The 21,967-nt window shown below is 41.8% G+C and overlaps 1 protein-coding gene across 5 annotated transcripts in view; it reads left to right on the top strand.

Annotated features, from left to right (window-relative positions):
- SFI1 (SFI1 centrin binding protein) overlaps positions 1 to 21,967 on the top strand; it is a 306,787-nt gene that overhangs the window by 213,978 nt on the left and 70,842 nt on the right. For all 5 annotated transcript variants that reach the window (XM_030217587.1, XM_030217588.1, XM_030217589.1 and 2 more), the window contains 3 exons: positions 1,934 to 2,064; positions 8,345 to 8,426; positions 8,498 to 8,676. In XM_030217587.1, coding sequence (XP_030073447.1) covers positions 1,934 to 2,064; positions 8,345 to 8,426; positions 8,498 to 8,676 — 392 coding nt within the window. The remainder of the gene's footprint in view (positions 1 to 1,933; positions 2,065 to 8,344; positions 8,427 to 8,497; positions 8,677 to 21,967) is intronic.

Raw genomic sequence — 21,967 nt, 5'->3', positions numbered from 1 at the left:
GATTCCTGTCATCTGTAGTACTTAACCTGGAAGGTCATATTTTTTCGTGGCTGTTACTTCAGTTCTCAGGATCAGAGAGCTTCAGGTTCTAATGGTGGATGCACCTTATATCAAGTTTCATCATAACAGAGTAGTTCTCCATATGCATCCTAAGTTCCTGCCTAAGGTTGTTTTGAAATTCTGTCTGAACCGGTTGACTGTCTTGCCAACGTTCCTCCCTGACCTCATGCTCATTCTGGCAAGAGTGCGCCGCACACCTTGGAGTGCAAGTGAGCATTGGCCTTTTACTTGGAGTAGACTAGGTCCACATACAGTCAACCTAGCTTTTTATTTCTTTTGATCCCAACAGAATGTAGGTCACCATCGGGGAAGCGCACACTCTTTAATTGGCCTTTCAGATTTTTTTTTCCACTTACATCCGAGCTGGGCTGACCCTTGAGGACGGCGTCTAGGTTCACAATGTCAGAGCCATGATTGCATTGGTAGCCCACTTGAGGTCAGCCTCTATTTAAGAAATTTGCAAGGCTGCAAAGTGGTCTTCAATCCACACATTCTCATCGATTCTTGCGGGAAATGGGCCACTTGCGACATCCCTTTCATATTCGTGTCCAGAGTGAAACCTTAATTTAGTCCTTCAGGCTCTTCAGAAGCTTCCTTTTGAGCTACTCTGGAAGGCTTCCTTGAAACATCTAATGCTAAAGACAGCATTCTTGGTGTCTATTGCATCGGTATGTAGGATTTCGGAGTCTTAGGCTGTCTTGTCAGAATCTTTCTCTGCTTTTTAGAAGCAGTCACCCTGCACACTGTTCCTTCCTTTCTTCCAAAAGTGGTATCAGCATTTCATCTCAGCCAATTTGTGGCGCTTCCATTCTTTCGCAGAGAGGACGAAGAGTCTCAGTATTCTTTCTTCATGTTTACTGATGTGCGTTGAGTCCTCAGATATCTGGAAGTCGCAAATGCGTTTTACAAATTGGACAGAATTGTGGTTTTTGGTAAACAGAGGACATTATCATGTTGGCTTATTTGCTAGCGGGGAAGCAGGCTTCGCAGGCCTTGCAGGCTCATTCTTCGAGGCGTACTGTGACATCCTGGGCCAATACTACCTTACTGTCTCTGGTGAATATTTGCAAGGTGGGGACGTGGTCAACGTTGCATACCTTTGCCAAACACTACAGAGTGGATGTTGTGGTGCACTCAAAGCCAGTTTTGGGGCTTTGGTCTTCAGGTTGCCACCAGGATCCTACATGCTTTTGTACATCCCTTAGGTTCTGGAATAGTGAGAAGCTATGGAAGGAGAAATTAGGTCATACCTGAGAATTTTCTTTCTGTTAATCTTTCCAACTATTCCAGAGGTCTACCCAAGGTTTCTGAGATGTTTTTGGTGTGAAATAATGGGCCAAATAACCATTGTTTTGCATGGTGCTTCCTGTATATCTCTTGTCCTCTACGAGTTGTCCGCAGATGAGAGTTCCACACGTGTTTGGTTAGTGTTACGTTAGCGAGTTTAAAGTTGTTATGTTTATTCTGAGTGTTATTACTTCTGACCACTTAAATACTGAAGAGCTGGACTGGATGCCAAGAGATGTCTCAACTCAGTTTCTTATCTTCACCTGCTGGTTATTGGACACAACTGTCCCACCAGTTCTGGAATAGTGTAAAGGACCAATGGAAAAAAAATTATCAGGTAAAACCTAATTTCTCCACGGCAATGCAGCAAAAGTACACAGAACAAATAATGGCCTTATTACCATTCAATTAATATGCTGTGTGTTGATATCTAATGTGCAAATCAACTTCTGTGCTGAACCCCTTTCTGCATCATGTATCCAGTAATGTATACTTAGATTTCCTGTTAGTTACCAGTGGCAGAAGTGCATGATTATCTACATCAGCGTGATAATAAGGAGAATAATATATCACCTGTGGGTTTTAGGCAGAGTATCGGAAAGCTGATAATCACTATGAGAAAACCACAGTACCTCGAAAGTTCCTGGCTTGGAAACGATTTTGTGTGGAGCAACAACGGAGAAGGAAGATGGCTGAGAAAGCATTAAACTTCTGCAGGTACTGGTAGCTTTCTGGGCTGGAGAGGAAAACACTGAGACAATTGGCGATTTTGTAGTGTGAGGATGTTAAATCCCTCTGTTTTCCCCCTGAAAAGGAAGCATACTTTGGCTGAGGTTTTCCTGAGGTGGAAGGTGTCGGCCATACTGTGTGTAGCAGTTCTGCTCTGGCTCCTGTATAGCCACTCTCTTGCCTCTAAAGAAGAGCCAAACAACTTCAGAAGAGACTGAAAGAAAGCCATTCTGTCAAAGGAAAAACACTCCAGAGTTTAATTTTTCTTTTATAATAATTCTAAAATTTATTAGAGTAAATAAATGATTACAATAAAATTTATTGTATCCCATTGTTACTGAAAATTTAGTTCTTATCTATATCTGTCTAAATTTTAGTATAAGGGAAATAAAATCACTCTCTGGTCTTTCTGTGTATTTCCTTGGAAGCTTAACAAATCTGACTGCCACAAGATGTACTTGTGAGATTACTGAAGCTTAATTTTGACCAATCACTTAATGCCTTTTATTTTCTCTCTTATCTGGTATTCTTCAGCTCTGACCTCTAAGGTCACCTTCACATAATTCTGCTTCTTTGGTATTTTTCCCAATTATCCATCATTTGCCCTTTGCAATCCCAAATCTCCCTGAATATCTTAACACTCATATTTCCTTCACTGAAAGAGTGCCTCTGTGTTAGTTCAGAGTCTGTTTGAAACAGAGGCTTTAAAGTTTATGGCCCATTTATTTTAGGCCAAGCAAGCCTGTCTCTTAACTTGTCCCTGAAAAGGCCAAGAAGGCACAGGCTATAGCTATAGATCATAGATAAGGGAATAAGTTATATACAAAGCTGGCTGACTGCAAAACCAAACAGCTCTATACTAAACACTTCAGTTGGGCTTGCTGATTTAACAACTGATTATACCAACTAATAATAGATTACCAAACTCCATTTTATTACAAAAATGATAATTATCAATTACATAAAACCACCTTTTGCATCATCCTCCACATAGATCACACAATGCCACATTTTAATGTTAACCCTGTCTTCCCAACTGATTGTTCAAAATCCAATAAATCGCTTCCAAATGAGAATATACCGTTCAAACTGTGATGGAAAAACAAACTTATTCTCTTATTGGGCCATATACAAGCAAGCAATGGTTGGTGCTACAGTGGCACCCTTTGCTACTCCCTTCACTTGTAAATAAAATGATTGTTCATACATGAAAAAATTATGGTCTATAATTAAAGTTACCATGTCATTAATTAACTGTTTATGAGATGTTTATTTATTTATTGCATTTGTATCCCACATTTTCCCACCTTTTTGCGGGCTCAAAGTGGCTTACAATACATTATGAATGATGGAAATTACATTTTGTTACAATTCGGTTATGGATTACATTGTGAAGAGTTATACAAGACAAATCAAAGTATCGTTAAGGAATATATCAATGGAAAAGTACATTGAAACATTGAACGGAAAACAACGAGAAACTAGAGGTTCTGAGGACACTATATAGCATATAAAAAACGAATAGCCTATGGTATACATTTTCTGTGATTAAAGGTATGAGTGTGGTGCGATTTCAGGATTGAGAATTCATAAGTGGATGTGTTGATGTATAACGGAGCAGTCAGTGTGGATTTTATATGTTTTGGTTCTTTCCGTAGATTTTATCAAAAAGATGTGTTTTCAGTAATTTGCGGAAGTTGGTTTGTTCGTAAATCGTTTTCAGGTTGCGCGGAAGTGTGTTCCAGTACTGCGTGCTCATGTAGGAAAAGGATGACGCGTGTAGCGTCTTGTATTTCAGGCCCTTGCAGTTAGGGAAGTGTAGGTTGAGGAAGGTTCGTGATGATCTTTTGGCGTTTCTGGGTGGTAAGTCAATTAACTCAGTCATGTAGGCTGGGCTTCGCCGTGAATAATTTTGTGGACTAATGTGCATACTTTAAAAGTAATGCGTTCTTTAAGTGGGAGCCAGTGTAACTTCTCTCGTAAGGGTTTTGCACTTTCATATTTTGGTTTTCCAAAGATGAGTCTGGCTGCTGTATTCTGGGCTGTCTGAAGTTTCCTCAGGATTTGCTCTTTGCAGCCTGCGTACAGCGAGTTGCAGTAATCCAGATGACTGAGTACGAGGGATTGCACTAGGCTGCGAAAAACGGATCTTGGGAAGAATGATCTTAATCTTTTCAGTTTCCACATGCAGTAGAACATCTTTTTGGTTGTGTTGTTTGCATGGGTTTCGAGCGTTAGGTTGCGATCGATAGTAACTCCAAGGATTTTTAACGTTTCTGAGATTGGGAGGTTTAGTTTTGGTGTATTTATAGCGGCAAATTCCTTCGTGTTGTATTGGGAAGTGAGTATCAGGCATTGAGTCTTTTCTGCATTCAGTTTCAGACGAAATGCGTCTGCCCAGGTGTTCATGATGTATAGGCTTTGGTTAATTTCGTTGAAGATTTCCTTGATGTCTTGTTTGAAAGGGATGTATATTGTTACATCATCGGCGTATATATGTGGGTTGAGGTTATGGTTTGATAGGATTTTTGCCAAGGGGATCATCATTAGGTTGAAGATGGTTGGTGAGAGAGGTGATCCTTGCGGTACTCCACATTCAGGTGTCCATGCGGCAGACGTGGTTGAATTTGATGTGACTTGGTATGAACACTTGGTTAGGAACCCTTTGAACCAGTTTAGGACATTTCCTCCAATGCCAAAGTATTCAAGTATGTGTAATAGGACTCCGTGGTCAACCATATCGAAGGCACTCGACATGTCAAATTGTAGGAGGAGTATATTGTTACCGGTTGCAATCATTTGTTTAAATTTAGTCATGAGGGTAATTAATACTGTTTCTGTGCTGTGATTTGATTGGAATCCTGATTGGGCATCATGCAATATTGAGTGTTTGTTTAGATAGTTGGTAAGTTGTTTAGTTACCATTCCTTCCGTTATTTTGGTTGTTAGTGGTATGGATGCTACTGGTCTGTAGTTGGTTATTTCTCTTGCGCTTTTCTTTGTGTCTTTGGGAATAGGCGTGAGTAAAATTTTTCCTTTTTCTTTTGGGAAGAGTCCGTTTTGTAGCATGAAGTTTGTGTGGTTCGTTAGGTCTGTTATGAATTGTTGAGGAGCTGATTTCATGAGGTTATTTGGGCATACGTCTAATTTGCAGTGGGATTTGGCATATCTTTTAAGTGTTTCAGAGATGAGGTCTTCTGATAGTGGTTCAAATTCAGTCCAGGTTCTGTCTGCTGGGTATATTCTGTCTTCGGGGTCTAGGCAGTCTAGGAGTGTGGCGTATTCACTATGGCTGGCAGGTATTCTGAGTCGTAATTGTATAATTTTCTCCTTGAAATATTTCGCAAGGTTGTCTACGTCTGGCATATCTTTGCTATTGTTAGTAACTGGTGTAGTGTCTAGCAGTTTGTGCACAAGGTGGAAGAGTTTATGTGTGTCTTTGTAGTTTGGTCCTATTATTGTTTTGTAGTGTAGTCTTTTAGTCTGTTTAATGGTGTATTTGTATTTCCTCCGCAGTAGTTTCCAGGCATTTAGTGTATGTTCATCTCTTTTTTTTATCCATGCACGCTCTAGTTTCCTGACTTGTGTTTTAAGCTTTTTCAGCTCTTCGGTGAACCATGGGTTTGATTTTTTTCTGTGTGATGTTCTGGTTTGGATTGGGGCGATTTTGTCTAATGTTGTTGTGCATAGATCGTCCCATTCTTGGAGGAATTGGATGGTATCAGCATTGGTTGACCATTCTTTCTGGTAGATCTGTTGCCAAAATGTTGTGGGGTTGATTTTTCCTCTCGTGGTGTATGTTATTCGCTCATGTTTATTTATTGTGTGTATGTGTGTTTTTTGCCAGTAGAGAGAGACATTTGCTTTATGGTGGTCTGACCATAATGTAGGTGTCCATCTTGTTTCAGTGAGTGTGATAGTTGAATCCTGGTCAAATTTGTATGTTATGATGTCCAGTGTGTGTCCTTTTTCGTGTGTTGGTTGCGTGCTGGGTGCGTGTAGGTCCCAGAGTTTTAGGAATTCTTTGCACTCTCGTGTTCCTGTTGAGGTGTCATCTTCGAGGTGTAGGTTAATGTCTCCTATTATAAGGACGTTTGTGGCAGATACACATGTATTCGAGATGAAGTCCATGAGTTGTGTTTGGGAGTCTTGCCATTTACCTGGTGGCCTGTAGAATAGGATTACATTAAGGTGTCCTATGAGGTTTGGGTGGTTAATTCTTGTCGATGCGATTTCAAGTTGTGCTGAGGTAGATTCACCCGTGGTTGTGATGGTGAATTCGGGTTTGTAGATTATGGCTATGCCGCCCCCTCTTTTTCCACTCCTTGCCCAGTGAGTGATTTTGTATTCTGGTGGGCATGTTTCTAGGATGGCAGGGACTGTGGGGCTATGGAACCAGGTTTCTGTGATAAATAGAAGGTCTAAATTCTCTGTGGTGATCCAGTCTAGTATGTCTACTGAGTTGCTTACTGCTGATCGTGCATTGATGTATCCTAGTTGGATTGAGCGGCGTGGGTCTGTGGAAGGGTTCGATGTGTTTATTTTTATTAGTTGTCTGTGGTTGAATTTGTTGCTGTTATTGTTTTCCTCCTTTAGTTGGTGGTGATTGTGTTCGGAGATTTTTCCATTTGGTTGGTGGTTGTTGTGTCTTTGGTTTGGTAAGTTGTTGGTAGGTTGTGCATAGGGTTGGTGTGTTGTGGGTAGGTAATTATGGATGTTCTTTAAGGTGGGCATTTTGTGTATGTGAGTGCTGTGTGATTTGTAAATTATGGGGTTGTTGTATTCTGGGTTGTGGGTTGTGTTTGCATGTAAATGTAGGGTAAGACAAAGAATGGTTAGGAGTGTTCTACTGAAATTCATATCTGTGTATGGGCCCTGTGGCAAATATTTAGCTGGTTATCATTCAAGTAATTGAAGCATAGTTTAAACTTTTAAATCCAGGTTGAAAGCGGTGCATTCAATTAAAGCCTTTTGTTTAGAGCGGGCCATGCAGAGTATAGGCTTTTAAATCTAGTTAAAAGCAAATGTAGTCTTCTATTTTAAGCATGCAATGCACAGTGTTGCTTTTTAGTTCGAGCTGAAATCGATTAAAGCCTTCTATGTTAAGCAAGCAGAGCCGGGAATAAACTGTCAGATCGAGCTAAGAGCAATTAGAGCTAGCTATTCAAACAAACAAGCAACACAGAGCATAAACATTCAAATTGAGCTGAGCAATTAAATTAGATTAAATTAAATTAAAGCCTTCCCTTCAAGTAAGCAGTCCAAACTCCCAAACCGAGCTGAGCAATTAAAGCCTTCTGTTCAAGCAGGCAGTGCAGGGCATACACTTTTGAATCACGCTGGAAGCAGTATATCTGTATATGCAGCCGAAGCAAAGCAAAGCAAGCAGTTAGTTTGGTTATTGCAGATCTATTCAATCAGGCAATGCAGGGCATATACTTTTAATTCGAACTGGGAGCAGTATATGCAGCCAGTGCAAAGCAAAGCAGGTGAAGCAAGCAGTTATTTTGGCTATTGCGGGTCTATTCAATCAGGCAATGCAGGGCATATACTTTTAAATCGAGCTGGAAGCAGTATATGCAGCAAAGCATGTTGGTAATGATGATCGATTAATGTACTCAAAAATGACCAATTTTGCACCCTGCTGTGGTATATTGGTATACAACGCATTAACATCTAAAGAGACTAGAATAAGTGTTGAATCATTCGAGATCTGCACATTACTTAACATACGTATTAAGTGTGTCGAATCCCTAATATACAAGCTGTTAATTAGCAAAGAAATAAAAGAATCTTTGGTTTGATATTTATGGGCTACATCAGGATTACAACTACGAAGTATTTGCTTGTTTAAAGGGCCCTTTAAATATCCACGAGTTGATTCGTGGTTAGTTTGTGGATTCATATAATACAGGACATGGAGGATTTAATCATCATTCCGCTGAAACTATTTACTTTATCAGTGGTCGCATAATCTTACCAAGATTATGGTCTGTGGATTAAAACAACAATGATATCACTGGATTATGAACAATCAGTTGGGAAGACTGGGTTAACATTAAGATATGGCATTGTGTGAACTATGTGGAGGATGATGCAAAAGGTGGTTTTATATAATTGATTGAATATTATCATTTTTGTAATAAAATTATCACCAAACTCAATCTATTCTTGTTAGTTGGTATAGTTTAGATTTGAAGAATAGTAATATTGATAAATTTCCTAATTTAGTTAGTTCATTAACAACCGATTAACCTGTTTCTCTTAGGGTTGCAGCTCAGCGGTGGCTGTTATGTACTTGGAGACAGAAGATGGAGGAGCAGCGAGAGAGTCACCTGGCACATGAAAGGGTAAGTTTGACTCTCTTACTGTCTTGGGGCTCATCTCTCTGTCCTGTAACTATCATTTCCTTTTTTCGTAGGCTCTTATTCACTATGAGTGTCGACTACTGGAGGGTTCCTGGCTCATCTGGAGAGAGCAAATGTCAAGGCGGCTGGAACAGCAAGATAGAGAAGCCCTGGCACAAGTGTACAGCTGCCACCAAAGGCTGCGCAATGCTCTCTGCTTGTGGAGGGAGAATGTTTGGCAGATTAGGAACGAGTAAGAGACATTGGGATGGCAACTTTGGTTTCCTTTTCTCTGGAATCAGCTGTTTAGCTCACTGAGAGGCTGATGCAAAAAGATGTATGGTAAAGCTAGCTCAGTGCGCTGGTTGTGCAGCATAACTAACTAAAAAAATATCCCACCAGTATTCTGTAAGCATTGAGCATCTGAATTACTGTTGTGTTTATTAACCCCCACCCCAAAAAAAAAAAAAAGCCCCAGCTCATTTCAAAATGTCATCATTTCTATCAGTGTCTGAGCAGTGATTGGCTCAGGCACTGACAGGAAGGGTGACATGGGGAATGAACTCAATGGCATGTCTGCCTAGTCCCTGATCTCCCCTCCCACCCCCACCCTACCTGATACATCACTGCCCCTAAATTTGAATAAAAGCTCAATAGTTTAGTGGCCCCCTTCAGTGATCTGACGCCCCCATGCCCTCCCCCCCCCCCCCAAACATTAAACATCCCTGGTAGTCTAATAGCACCCTCCCTTCCCCTGAACCCTGTCCCCGATTTTAGAAAAAAAATCCCTGGTGGCTAGCGGCACCCCCCATCTCCAAGCCCCTCTGATTCCCCCTTCCCCCCCCCCCCCCCGACTCATACCTAAAAATAAGCAGGAGTGATGTCCACTTGCTCCTGCCTCTGGCAATGCCATTTTGAAAGATGGCAGTGCCCAGCCCTGTGTGGTGCATCTTGGGATGCAGTAGGCATGGTCAGTCTGCCATATAAGGGAATTTCTCCTGCCTTATTTTAAGGTTCAGGGTTGGGGGGAGGCGGGTGCTTGGGAAGAGGTCCCCAGCAGGGGTTCCCACTAGACATCAAGGACTACGATTTAGTCATGTTGTGGTGGGGGAGTAGTGCCACTAGACCCTAGGGATATTTTTCGGGAATCAAGTTGGTTATGTGAGGGTGGGTGATCCTAGACATCGGGGATATTTTTTGGAGCAGAAGAGGGAGGGGTGAACCAGTACAGAAAGCAATCCAAGGCAGGGTGGTCTGGTTGGAGGGAGAGAAGGTGCTACTAGACACTTGCTCCTCTCAACTAGCCGTCTACGCCGCCCCAGACCTGATGTTGTGTTTCCCATACACAATGTGCATCAAAACTTTTGCATGGCCACAGAATTGTTAATGACTGCATTACCATGCCTTTTAATGCGGTTTGTAATGGTTTTATGCACGAGTTTAACATCGTTGTGAAACCATTTCTGCATTGCTCAGCCAGTTAAATCTGCTGTAATGTTTTCTGCATGAACCCCTGAATGCTCTAGTCTGGTATTAAAGTGAGGGATGGGGGAATGCCATGTTTGGAAGCAGGCTCCCAGTCATCTTGGCTGGCAGTCTCTAGTAATAAGTACATTTTCTTAAGCTCCTTTTAATAAAACTGAGTCTCAACAGTCTTTAAATCTGGGCACATCAGCAACTGGTGTGCAGTCAACAGTGGGGTGAATGGCCATGCACACTGGCTGTTAGATACTAAGATAGAAAGGGAACACAGCTGATTAATGTTTTGCTGTCCTTTGGTAGATAGACTTATATTGAGAACCAGTGCCAGAATGAGGACTTGGACTCAGGAGTTTGACTCCCATTTACAAGTAAATCCTTCCTTTCAGGTCTTCTGTCATCTATGCAAGCAGATCACACAAACTTTAAAGAGCATTCTATATGGTTAACAGTATGATGGCACTGCTGAAATGTACTTTGTAGTAGCATTAGATACCTCACAATTATACTATATTAAGAATCTTGAAAATAAGATTATAACAGGTACTGTTTGATAAGATCTTAGTCTTCCATGGTAAGTGCTAAGCGTTCATTGACGTAAGTCCATGAAAGCCTTCCTTCTAAGCCTTTGGTTGTTTAGTGTTAAGGGCTGCTGCAGCATACTAAGAGATGATGTTAGGGTTAGATTAGTTACATGTGTATAAAGTTGATTTACACCTCTAAGTAGCAGTTCAAAAAATGTCGCTACTTCCACATGTACCCATGGCATGCGCAGATTTGAAGAGGGTGTGCTCCAGATATGGTTTGGGCACAACTTGAAATTATAGGCAAGGAATCAATATATTAATCTTTGCTAGGTAAGTTAGAGCCACACATAGTAAAAACATATATTTAAAGCAAAGATTAAAACAGCATCCTCCATACAGTTAAAAATATCGCCGAGCATCATAACTGTCAAGTGTTGCAATTCAACACCAAGTGTTAAGCTTTTTAGCAGTGGGTTCCAAGCAGAAGGAGTTCAGAAGTTCAAGATGAGTTACATTTGAATATAGTAGATATTTTTCCTGTTCCATGGAGGACTTACTATCTAGGCTTGTACTAGAAGCGGAGGGTTAAGTGATTTGCTCCACAATTGCAAGGAAAATCAGTGGGATTTGAACCAGTATGCAGTTGAGAAGATGTAAGATCATTTTCTCCCTTTCTGAAATTAGTTTGGGAAACACATTCAATTACCGTGATTGCAAACATGCACTTACTATTTTTCAATTGAAATACATATATACTTTTTTAAAAATTCCACATGGGCATTTATATGTTCTTTAGAATATGCATAAATGTCAGTTAACTACTTGTTGACATGGACTGGTTTATTCTATGTATGCAGAAATAAATGAAAAATAAACTTTAAAACAATTGAATTTTGGAGCTCATCTGCCTTATTGGCTTCCCTTGGACAGATGTTTTGCAAAATCCAGTACTTTACATGTGTAAGTGCCCAAACTTATTGAAAAGAAAACTTTTCAATGCAGTTTATATTGGCCTTGTCTATCCTCTAACTACAACTATGTAGAATGCCCAAACTTAACCTGTTTAGATAGCAACATCTGTTGCTTATGAAATTCCTTAGCAGTTTATATATCGAAGTCCTGAGTGAAGGAGCTCATTTTTAAAGTTTGTTGGTTATTTTTTTTTTAATGACTTCCTGCTGTACTTACTGTAAAATACATGTATAATTATAGTGGCCTTGTACTTATTTTACAAGAGGTTTTGTGTTCAGTGAGCCTTTTGTAAAATAAGCTGCGATTCCTTAGCATCCTAGCAGACCAGTCTAGAACTTGTGGGTTCTGTCCATCGACCAGCGGATTGAGACAAAAGTAGTTTTTCAAGATTCACCTCTTAAGGGAATTGTGCACCACAGAACACTAACCCCCCTGTTTAATAAGCCATGCGCTAATGCCGACACAGCTCATTCACTTTGAACAGGAGGTTAAGTATTTTTGTTTCCAGCGGATGGTGGTAGGCACTGTGCAGGTTTTGGACTGGACATCTATGTAAGCTTCTAAACTTCTCTCAATGGAGGAGGGTGAACAGTGGAACCAATACTATTTAACATATTTATAAATGATATGCAAATCGGAACAAGGAGTGAGGTGATCAAATTTGCTGATGATACAAAATTATTCAAGGTTGTTAAAACATGTGCGGACTGTGAAATATTGCAGGAAGACTTTAAGAAATTGGAATATTGGGCGTCCAAATGGCAGATAAAATTTAATGTGGACAAATGCAAGGTGATGCACGTTGGAAAGAATAATCCGAATCATAGTTACCTGATGCTAGGGTCCACCTTGGAGATCAGCGCTCAAGAAAAAGATCTGGGTGTCGTCGTAGATAATATGCTGAAATCTTCTGCTCAGTGTGCGGCAGCAGCCAAAAAAGCAAATAGGATGCTGGGAATTATTAGGAAAGGGATGGTGAATAAGACAAACACTATAATGCCTTTGTATTACTCCATGGTGCGTTCACATCTTGAGTATTGCATTCATTTCTGGTTGCCGTATCTCAAGAGATATAGCGGAATTAGAAAAGGTTCAAAGAAGAGCAACCAAAATGATAAAAGGGATGGAACTCTTCTCGTATGAGGAAAGGCTAAAGAGGTTAGGGCTCTTCCGCTTGGAAAAGAGACGGATGAGGGGAGATATGATTGAGGTCTACAAAATCCTGAGTGGTGTAAAACGAGTAGTAGTAAATCGATTTTTTTTTTTTTTTTTTACTTTTTCCAAAAGTACAAAGACTAGGGGACACTCGAAGTTATGTGGAAATAATTTTAAAACAGGAGAAAATATTTTCACTCAATGAATAGTTAAGCTCTGGAGCTATTTGCCGGAGGATGTGGTAACAGCAGTTAGCTTATCTGGGTTTAAAAAAGGTTTGGACAAATTCCTGGAGGAAAAGTCCATAGTCTGCTATTGAGACAGACATGGGAAGAAATTGCTTGCCCTGGGATTTGTAGTATGGAGTGTTGCCACAATTTGGGTTTCTACTTGACTATTGCAACCTTCTCCTTGCTGGTCTCCCGCTTAGCCACCTATCCCCCCTTCAATCTGTCCAAAATTCCGCTGCACGTCTTATCTACCGTGTGAACCGATACTCTCATATCACCCCTCTCCTCAAGTCGCTTCACTGACTCCCGATTCGCTACCGTATTCAGTTCAAGCTTCTCCTAATGACCTTCAAATGCACTCAATCTGCAGCCCCCCATTACCTCTCTACCCTCCTCTCCCCCTATGTCCCCACCCGTAACCTCCGCTCTCAGGACAGATCACTCCTATCTGTACCCTTCTCCACCACCGCTAACTCCAGACTCCGTCCCTTCTGCCTCGCATCACCTTATGCCTGGAACAGACTCCCCGAGCCCATACGCCATGCGCCCTCCCTGCCCATCTTCAAGTCCTTACTCAAAACCCATCTCTTCTCCCTTGCTTTTGGCGCCTAACCACCTTCCCCATTCATGATACACTGACTACACTGACTACATAGTTTGTTACCTTTAGATTGTAAGCTCTCTTGAGCAGGGACTGTCCTTCCCCATGTTTTAACTTGTACAGCGCTGCGTAACCCTAGTAGCGCTATAGAAATGCTAAGTAGTAGTAGTAGTAGTACCAGGTACTTGTGACCTGACTGGGCCACTCTTTGGAAAACAGGATACTGGACTAGATGAACCATTGATCTGACCCAGTATGGCTACTCTTATGTTCTTGTGTACCTTTATCCACATATTTGTTCACCTCTTCAAAGAAATGTAGTAGATTGGTGAGGTAAGATTTCCCTTTAATAAGTCCATGTTGGCTTTGTCTCATTAATACATGCTTATGAATATGCTCTGTAATTTTGTTCTTTATAATAGTCTCTACCATTTTGCCCAGCACTGACATCCGGCTCACCAGTCTATAATTTTCCCGTATCACACCTGGAACCCTTTTTTGAAATTGGCGTTACATTAGCCACCCTCCAATCTTCTGGTACCCTTCTTGATTTTAAAGATAAATTACATATTACTAACAATAGTTATGCAAGTTCATTTTTCAATTCTGTCTGTACTCTGGGATGTGTACCATCTGGTCCAGGCGATTTGCTACTCTTCAGTTTTCCAAATTGCCTCATTACATCTTACAGGTTTACAGAGATTTGATTCAGTTTCTCTGGCTCGTCAGCATTGAATACCATCTCTGGAATTGGTATCTCTCCCACATCTTCCTTGGTGAAGTCCAAAGCAAAGAATTCATTTATTCTGTCCACTATGGCCTTGTCTTCCTTGAGTGCCTCTCTTATCCTTCTGTCATCTAGCGGTCCAACTGATCTTTTGCTGGCTTCTTGCCTCTAATATACCTAAAAATGTTTTTATGTTGAAGGCAAAAACATAAGGGGTCTTTTACTAAAGCTTAGCCCAAGTTATCTGCAGCAGGGCCCATAAGAATAAAATGGGCCCTGCTGCAGATAACTCGAACTAAACTTTTTAGTAAAAGACTCCTGTAGTAATCTTCTTTTCAAAGTGTCTTTTTACCTGCCTTATCAGTGCTTTTCATTTGACTTGCCATTCCTTATGCTGTTTCCTATTATTTTCAGTTGGATCAGTCTTCCATTTTCTGAAGGATTTTCTTTTAGCTTTAATAGCTTCTTTCACCTCACTTTTTAACCATGCCGGCTGTCATTTAGCCTTCCTTCCTCCTTTTTTACTATATCTGACCTGGGCTTCCAGGATGGTATTTTTGAACAGCATCCACTCCTGATATAAATTTTTGACCATTGCAGCTGCTCTTCTAAGGGCTTTTTTTAAAAATATTTATTTTATTCTCATTTTATCAGTCTTCTTTTTGAAAGTTAAATGCTTATATACTACTACTGCTACTACTACTAATAATAATTTCTACAGCGCACAGCTCTGTTCATGTTATATACATGTACCATATCAAATCTGATCATCTTAGAATTACTGTTATGAAGCGACTCCAGCACCATTACCTCCTGCACCAGATTATGTGCTTAATTAAGGACTAGGAGTAGAATTGTTCCCCCTCTTGTTGGTTCCTGAACCAGCTGCTCCATAAAGCAGTCCTTGATTTCATCAAGGAATTTTACCTCCCTGGCATGCCCTGAAGTTATATTTACCCTGTCAATATCGGGTTAATTAAAATTACCCATTATTATTGTGTTCCCCAGTTTGTTAGCCTCCCTAATTTCTGGTAACATGTCTACAATCTGTCTGTTCATCCTGATCAGGTGATGGTAGTACACTCCTATCACTATATCTTTTTCCCCTTTACACATGGAATTTCTATCCATCGGGATTCGAAGATGTGTTTTGTGCCCTTCAGAATTTTTAGTCTGATTCAAGGCCCTTCTTAACATATGCTACCCCTCCACCAGTTTGATCCACGCTATCACTGCATGGAGATGCTAAAAGCAGTTATAGCCTCGGTTCAAGTAGCAGAATTTCTCACCGCCCTCTATCTGCATAGTTGCATATACCCATATGGCTGCCGCATCGGAGGATTCTACATTTTGTGGTGCTGGGCCATCACTTCCAGTTCAGGGCTTGTCCCTTCAGTCTAGCCATGGCTCCAAGAATGTTTACCAAGGTTATGGTGGTGTTGGCATCCCTTCCTTTAGTGCCAGGGAATCAGAGTTCACCCATATCTTGATAACTGGCTTATTCATGCTTCGTCCTATTTGGACAGTGTGGTGGCATTGGACAAAGCCAATCGGAGAAAATTTTTCTTTACCCAACGCGTAATTAAACTCTGGAATTTGTTGCCAGAGAACGTGGTGAAGGCGGTTAGCTTAGCAGAGTTTAAAAAGGGGTTAGACGGTTTCCTAAAGAACAAGTCCATAAACTGCTACTAAATGGACTTGGGAAAAATCCACAATTCCAGGAATAACATGTATAGAATGTTTGTATGTTTGGGAAGCTCGCCAGTTGCCCTTGGCCTGGATTGGCCGCTGTCGTGGACAGGATGCTGGGCTCGATGGACCCTTGGTCTTTTCCCAGTGTGACATTACTTATGTACTTATTAAAGCTGTCTGTCTTTATTTATTTATTTGTAGCATTTGTATCCCACATTTTCCCACCAACTTGCAGGCTCAATGTGGCTTACATTTGCCGTAATGGCGGTTGCCATTTCCGGGTAACAGAATTACAAATGGTATTGCATTAAGGTGCATACATACATGGTAACATACATGAAACATAACATATATGGACCAGATCATGGTATATATATGTATACCATGTGCATACATACATGGTAAAGAAGAATAAATTGTGGTATTGCATGAAGGTTCCTGAGTAATATATTGGATTGTAACATACATTAGGTCATCGACTAAAGAGAGACCCTATTCAACATAAGGTTTAAAGTGGTAGTGCTTGCTCATTAATATCAGAGAGGTTAATCAGTAATTTGATAAGAGTTCGGTTTTGTATAGATCGTTTATGGTGTTATTATTTAGTATTTAAGATGGATGTTTACGGTATGCCTTCTTGAAAAGATCTGTTTTCAGTAGCCTTCAGAAGATGGTTAGGTCTTGAGTTGTTTTTATGGCCTTCGGTAGTGCGTTCCATAGCTGCATGCAGATGTATGAGAAACTGGTCGCATATGTGGATTTATATTTTACCCTTTGCAGTTAGGATAATGGAGATTGAGGAATGTGCGTGATTATCTCTTTGCATTCCTAATAGGCAAGTGTATAAGGTCTGACATATAAGTCGGGGCTTCCCCATGAACGATTTTGTGGACCAGGGTGCAGACTTTGAATGCAATTCGTTCTTTTAGTGGGAGCCAGTGTAGTTTTTCTCTTAGGGGTTTGGCGCTTTCGTATTTCGCTTTCCCAAATATGAGTCTGGCTGCAGTGTTTTGAGTGGTTTGAAGCTTCTTAATGATTTGTTCTTTGCATCCGGCATAAATGGCATTGCAGTAGTCTAGATGACTTAGCACTATTGATTGTACTAGGCTGCGGAATACTTCCCTTGGGATGATTCTTTTGATTTTCCACATTGAGTAGAACATTTTCTTTGCTGTATTTTTCGCATGGTCTTCGAGTGTGAGATTTCAGTCATTTGTGACTCCCAGAATTATCAGGCTGTCTGAGACCGGAAGGGTGTAGTCTGGGGTGTTTATGGTATTGGGTTTGTGTGTGTTGTATTGTGAGTACAGGATGAGACGTGTTTTCTCTGCGTTTAGCTTTAGTTGGAATGCATCCGCCCACGAGTTCATTATTTGGAGGCTGTGTGTGATTTCATTTGTGATTTCGGTTAAGTCTTGTTTGAACGGGATGTATATCGTGACATCGTCTGCATAGATGTACGGGTTGAGTCCTTGGTTGGATAGCGATTTGACTAAAGGTGTCATCATTAAGTTAAAAAGGGTTGGTGAGAGCAGTGATCCTTGTGGTATTCCACATTCAGGTTTCCATGGTGTTGACGTTGATAAGTTCTTGCTGTTAAGAAGCCTTTAAACCATCTTAGTACGTTTCCTCCGATCCCGAAGTAGTCTAGGATGTTCGAGAGTATTTGGTGGCTGACCATGTCTAACGCGCTGGACATACCGAATTGTAGGAGTAGCACTTGTTTCCAGTTGCAATTATTTGTTTAAATTTGGTTATGAGAGTGGTTAGTACTATTTCAGTGCTATGGTTGGATCGAAATCCTGACTGTGACTCATGTAGTATTGTGAATTTGTTTAGGTAATTGGTGAGTTGTTTGGTTACCATACTTTCCATTAGTTTTACTATCAGGGGGATGGATGCTACTGGTTGATAGTTGGTTGTGTCATTTAATTTTTTCTTTAAGTCTTTGGGTATGGGTGTAAGTAGTATATTTCCTTTGTCCTTGGGGAAGAGTCCGTGTTGTAGCATGTAGTTCAGGTGTGACGTAAGGTCTGTTATGAAGCGTTTGGGGGCGAACCTTATTAGGCTACTGGGGCAAATATCCAGTTTGGAGTGGGTTTTGGAGAATTTGTTGAGTGCTTGAGTGATGGTTTCTTCGGTTAACAGATTGAAGTCATTCCAGGTTCGATCTGCTGGGTATTCACCGGGAGTAGGGTCCAGGCAATCCATAAATTTTTCGTGATCAGTGGTGTTGAGTGGTAATGTGGATCGAAGTTTTATAATTTTCTCATTGAAGTATTTGGCAAGTTGATCTGCCGATGGGGTGTCTGTGCTGTCTGTGGTAACCGGTGTGGTGTCTATTAATTTATTCACGAGTTGGTAGAGTTTATGTGCGTCTTTGTAGTCTGGTCCTATTTTGGTTTTGTAGTATGTTGTTTTGGTTTGTCTTATTGTATACTAGCCGTTGAGCCCGTGAAAACGGGCTACTTTTGGAATGGGGGGGGGGGGGGGGGTTCCGAGCCCCTCCACCCGGCCCGAGCAGCACTGTAAACTTACATCAGCACCCAGCAGCAGGCACATCAGCAAAGCTGCTGTCAGGGCGGGCTTGCTTCTCTGCCTGTGTCCCGCCCTCGTGTGACGTAACGTCGGCAAGGGCGGGACAAAGGCAGAGAAGGAAGCCCGACGGCAGCTTTGCTGATGTGCCTGCTGCTGCGTGGTGATGTAAGTTCACAGTGCTTGGGCCAGATGGAAGGGCGGCGGCGGCGACTCCGGGGGAGGGGGAGCGGTTCTGACGTCTGCAGCATGCCAGTAGAGACTTCCCTCTCTGTCCCGCCCCCGTCATCACGTATTAACGCGGGGGCGGGGCAGAGAGGGAAGTCTCTACTGCGCATTTGTGAGTGAGTACGGTCACTCGCCGTTTATATGTTTGATTTGTATTTCCTTTGCATTTGTTTCCAAGCTTTAAGTGTGTGTTCATTTTTCATTTTTTGCCATGCACGTTCGAGTCTCCTGACTTGTGTTTTTAGTTTTTTCAGTTCTTCATTGAACCAAGGTATTGGGCTGTGTCTTCGTGTGGTTCTTGTTTGTAGTGGTGCAATTTCGTCTAGTATGCTCCTGCTTCTGTCGTCCCAATTTTGGAGGTAATGTTTGGAGTCTGTCTGTGCTAACCATTCATTTTTGTAGATCTGTTGCCAGAGTGTAACCGGATCGATCTGTCCTCTAGTGGTGTAGGTTGTGCATTCTTGCTTGGGGTGCGTGTCTTTTTTCCGCCATTATAGGGCTTTGTTTAATTTATGGTGGTCTGACCATGGTATGGCCGTCCATTTTGTATCTGTTAGTATAAGGTTTGAGTCTAAGGATAGTTTGTGTGTAATGAGGTCAATTGTGTGTCCTTTGACATGTGTAGCTTGCATGTTAGGCAAGTGGAGGTCCCATAGTTGTAGGAAGTCTTTGCAGTCACGTGTATTGGTTGCATTAGGGTCTTTCAGGTGTAGGTTTATGTCCCCTATTATGAGTAAGTTGGAGTTGGATGCACATGTATTTGATATAAAATCCATTGGGTTAGGTCAGGGGTAGGCAACTCCGGTCTAGCTGCAGGCAGGTCAGGTTTTCAGGATATCCATAATGAATATGCATGAGATAGATTAGCATACCATGGAGGCAGTGCTTGCAAATCTATCTCCTTCATACTCATTGTGGATATCCTGAAAAGCTGACCTGCCTGCGGCTCTCGAGGACCAGAGTTGCCTAACCCATGGGTTAGGTGATCATTTTCAAGAAGAGCAGACTCCATTGCAAATGCTGGAGTATCTAGACATTTTATTGGATACAACATGGGAAAGAATCTTCCTCATCGAGCGCAGGAGGTCGAACCTGTTTCAGCAGATTAGTCTTCTCCTCAGCCAAGGCAGACTGAGGGTCTGGGACTATGTCCAGGTTTTGGGATCAGTGATGTCAGCAATAGAATTGATGCCATGAGAATGGAATCTCTTCTGAGCTGCTAGTGTCCAGTGTCACAGAGGTGCGACTTTCATCTTCCTTGAGTGCTGGTTGTCAGATGGAGTATGCAGTGGTGGTTGTAGCCCAGGAATTTGACTGTCAGAATTCTCTTTCTGATTACATAATGGGAAGTGGTCAATAAATCGCTTGAAACTCAGGGCAGTGTGTAATGCATCCTTCCTGGCGGGAATCTCGGTCCAAGTTTTTCCTAACTATGTAATATCTCTTTGTTTTTCTGTAGAAGCCCTATCTATTTGTAATTGTCTGCCTAGTTGCTGAATAAATAAGAAAGATTATTCATGCAGAACTCTGGAGTGTAAATGTGTTATTGTTAGGATATCCTCCACAAGGATGAGTGTGGGAAAGATGACTAGGGGAGGGTGATTGCTGGCCCAATAGCCCCCCTGGTACACCCTACATGGCCTCCCTCATGAGCTGAGCAGAGAAAAATCTCTGCTTGTTGGTAGCTCACATTGCTGGGTCCTTCAATGTGGAAGTGGACTTTCTCAGCAGGCTCTCCTTGGATCTAGGAGAATGTGAACTTTCCAGCCAGGGTTTTCAGCTTATAGTGGACCAATGGTGGTTCTTCGCTTTTGGATTTGATAGCGATGAATAGGAATGTCAAATTGATTAAGTTCTTCAGCCATTGGAAAAAAACTGGGCTCAATGGGGATTGATTCCCTACTATAGCCTTTGATAGAGACATATTTACTGTATGTCTTCCCTTCCTGGCACATGATAGGCCATGTGTTGAAAAAGATCACATTGCACAGGGGTCGAATCATTTTCGTAGCCCCTGATTGGCCATGGAGGTCATGGTACAGGGACCTGATTCAACTTCTGGATGGAGGTCCTCTCCATCTTCTGCAGATTCATGGCCTACTGAAACAAGGTCTGGTGCTCATGGAGGATCTGTGCTCCTTTGGTCTTACAGCTTGGCCATTGAAAGGGCCCGGCTAAGATGAAATGTTGTTCTGATTTGCTCATTGCTGCCTTGCTTCAGGCTTGGACACGCTCTGTCCATTACATATGCAAGGGTGTGGAGGATGTTTGAGAGCTGTTCTGAGTGCGTACTTTCTCCCTTCTCTGCTCAGATAGTGCACATCATAGGGTTTTCTGAGGCAGATCTTCAAATAGGATTGACATTGGATTCTGTAAAATTACAGGTTGTAGCTTTGGCCTGTTTCAGGGGCCGGCTACAGAAGACATCTTTTGCTGCACACCCGGATATTGTTCGAGTCTACTGGGAAGTGGGTCATTTGCTGCCTGCCTTTCATACACCGTGTCCAGAGTGGAACCTTAATTTAGTCCTTCAGGCTTTTCAGAAGCGTCCCTTTGAGCCACTCCCGAAGGCCTCCTTGAAACATCGTATGCTAAAGACAGCTTTCTTGGTAGCTGGTGCATTGGTACGTAGGGTTTCGGAGCCTTAAGCTCCCTCTTAACAGGATCCCTTTTTCCGCTTTTCAGAGCATGGGGGTCACCATAATTTGCATGGTTACCACTTTTGGAAGAAAGGAAGGATCAGCATTTCATCTCAACCAATCTGTGGAGCTTTTATCTTTTTGTAGAGAGGATGAAGAGGTTCGGTATTCTTCCTTGAAGCTTCTTAATGTACGTAGAGTCCTCATTAGATATCAAAGTCACTAATGAGTTTCAGAAATTGGACAGACTCTTTTTGGTTAACAGAGACTTTTTTTTTTTGTTACATTTGTACCCCGCGCTTTCCCACTCATAGCAGGCTCAATGCGGCTTACCTATACAGGTACTTATTTGTACCTGGGGCAATGGAGGGTTAAGTGACTTGCCCAGAGTCACAAGGAGCTGTCCTTATGGCTTCTAAACCCACAATAGCTAAATGGCTGAAGGAGACTATTGTGTTGGCTTATTTGCTAGCAGGGAAGCAGGCTCCTCAGGCCTTACAGGCTAATTCTACAAGGCATACAACAACATCCTGGGTGGAGACTACCTTTCTGTCTCTGACGGATATTTTCAAGGCGGTAACGTAGTTGACACTGAATACCTTTGCCAATCTCTACAGGGTGGGCATTGGAGCTGGTTTGGAAGTCAGTCTTGGGGCTTCGGTCCGCAAAGTGGTGGTACCAGGATCCTACCTACTCTCGGTATTTCTTTTGAACATCCTACAGGTTCTGGAATAGTGGAAAGCTATGTAATGGATGGAG

Source organism: Microcaecilia unicolor, chromosome 11 (genome assembly GCF_901765095.1).
Source record: "Microcaecilia unicolor chromosome 11, aMicUni1.1, whole genome shotgun sequence".
NCBI classification, from domain to species: domain Eukaryota; kingdom Metazoa; phylum Chordata; class Amphibia; order Gymnophiona; family Siphonopidae; genus Microcaecilia; species Microcaecilia unicolor.
Note: the sequence above shows the minus strand (reverse complement) of the source record. Positions and strands in the feature narration are given on the sequence as shown.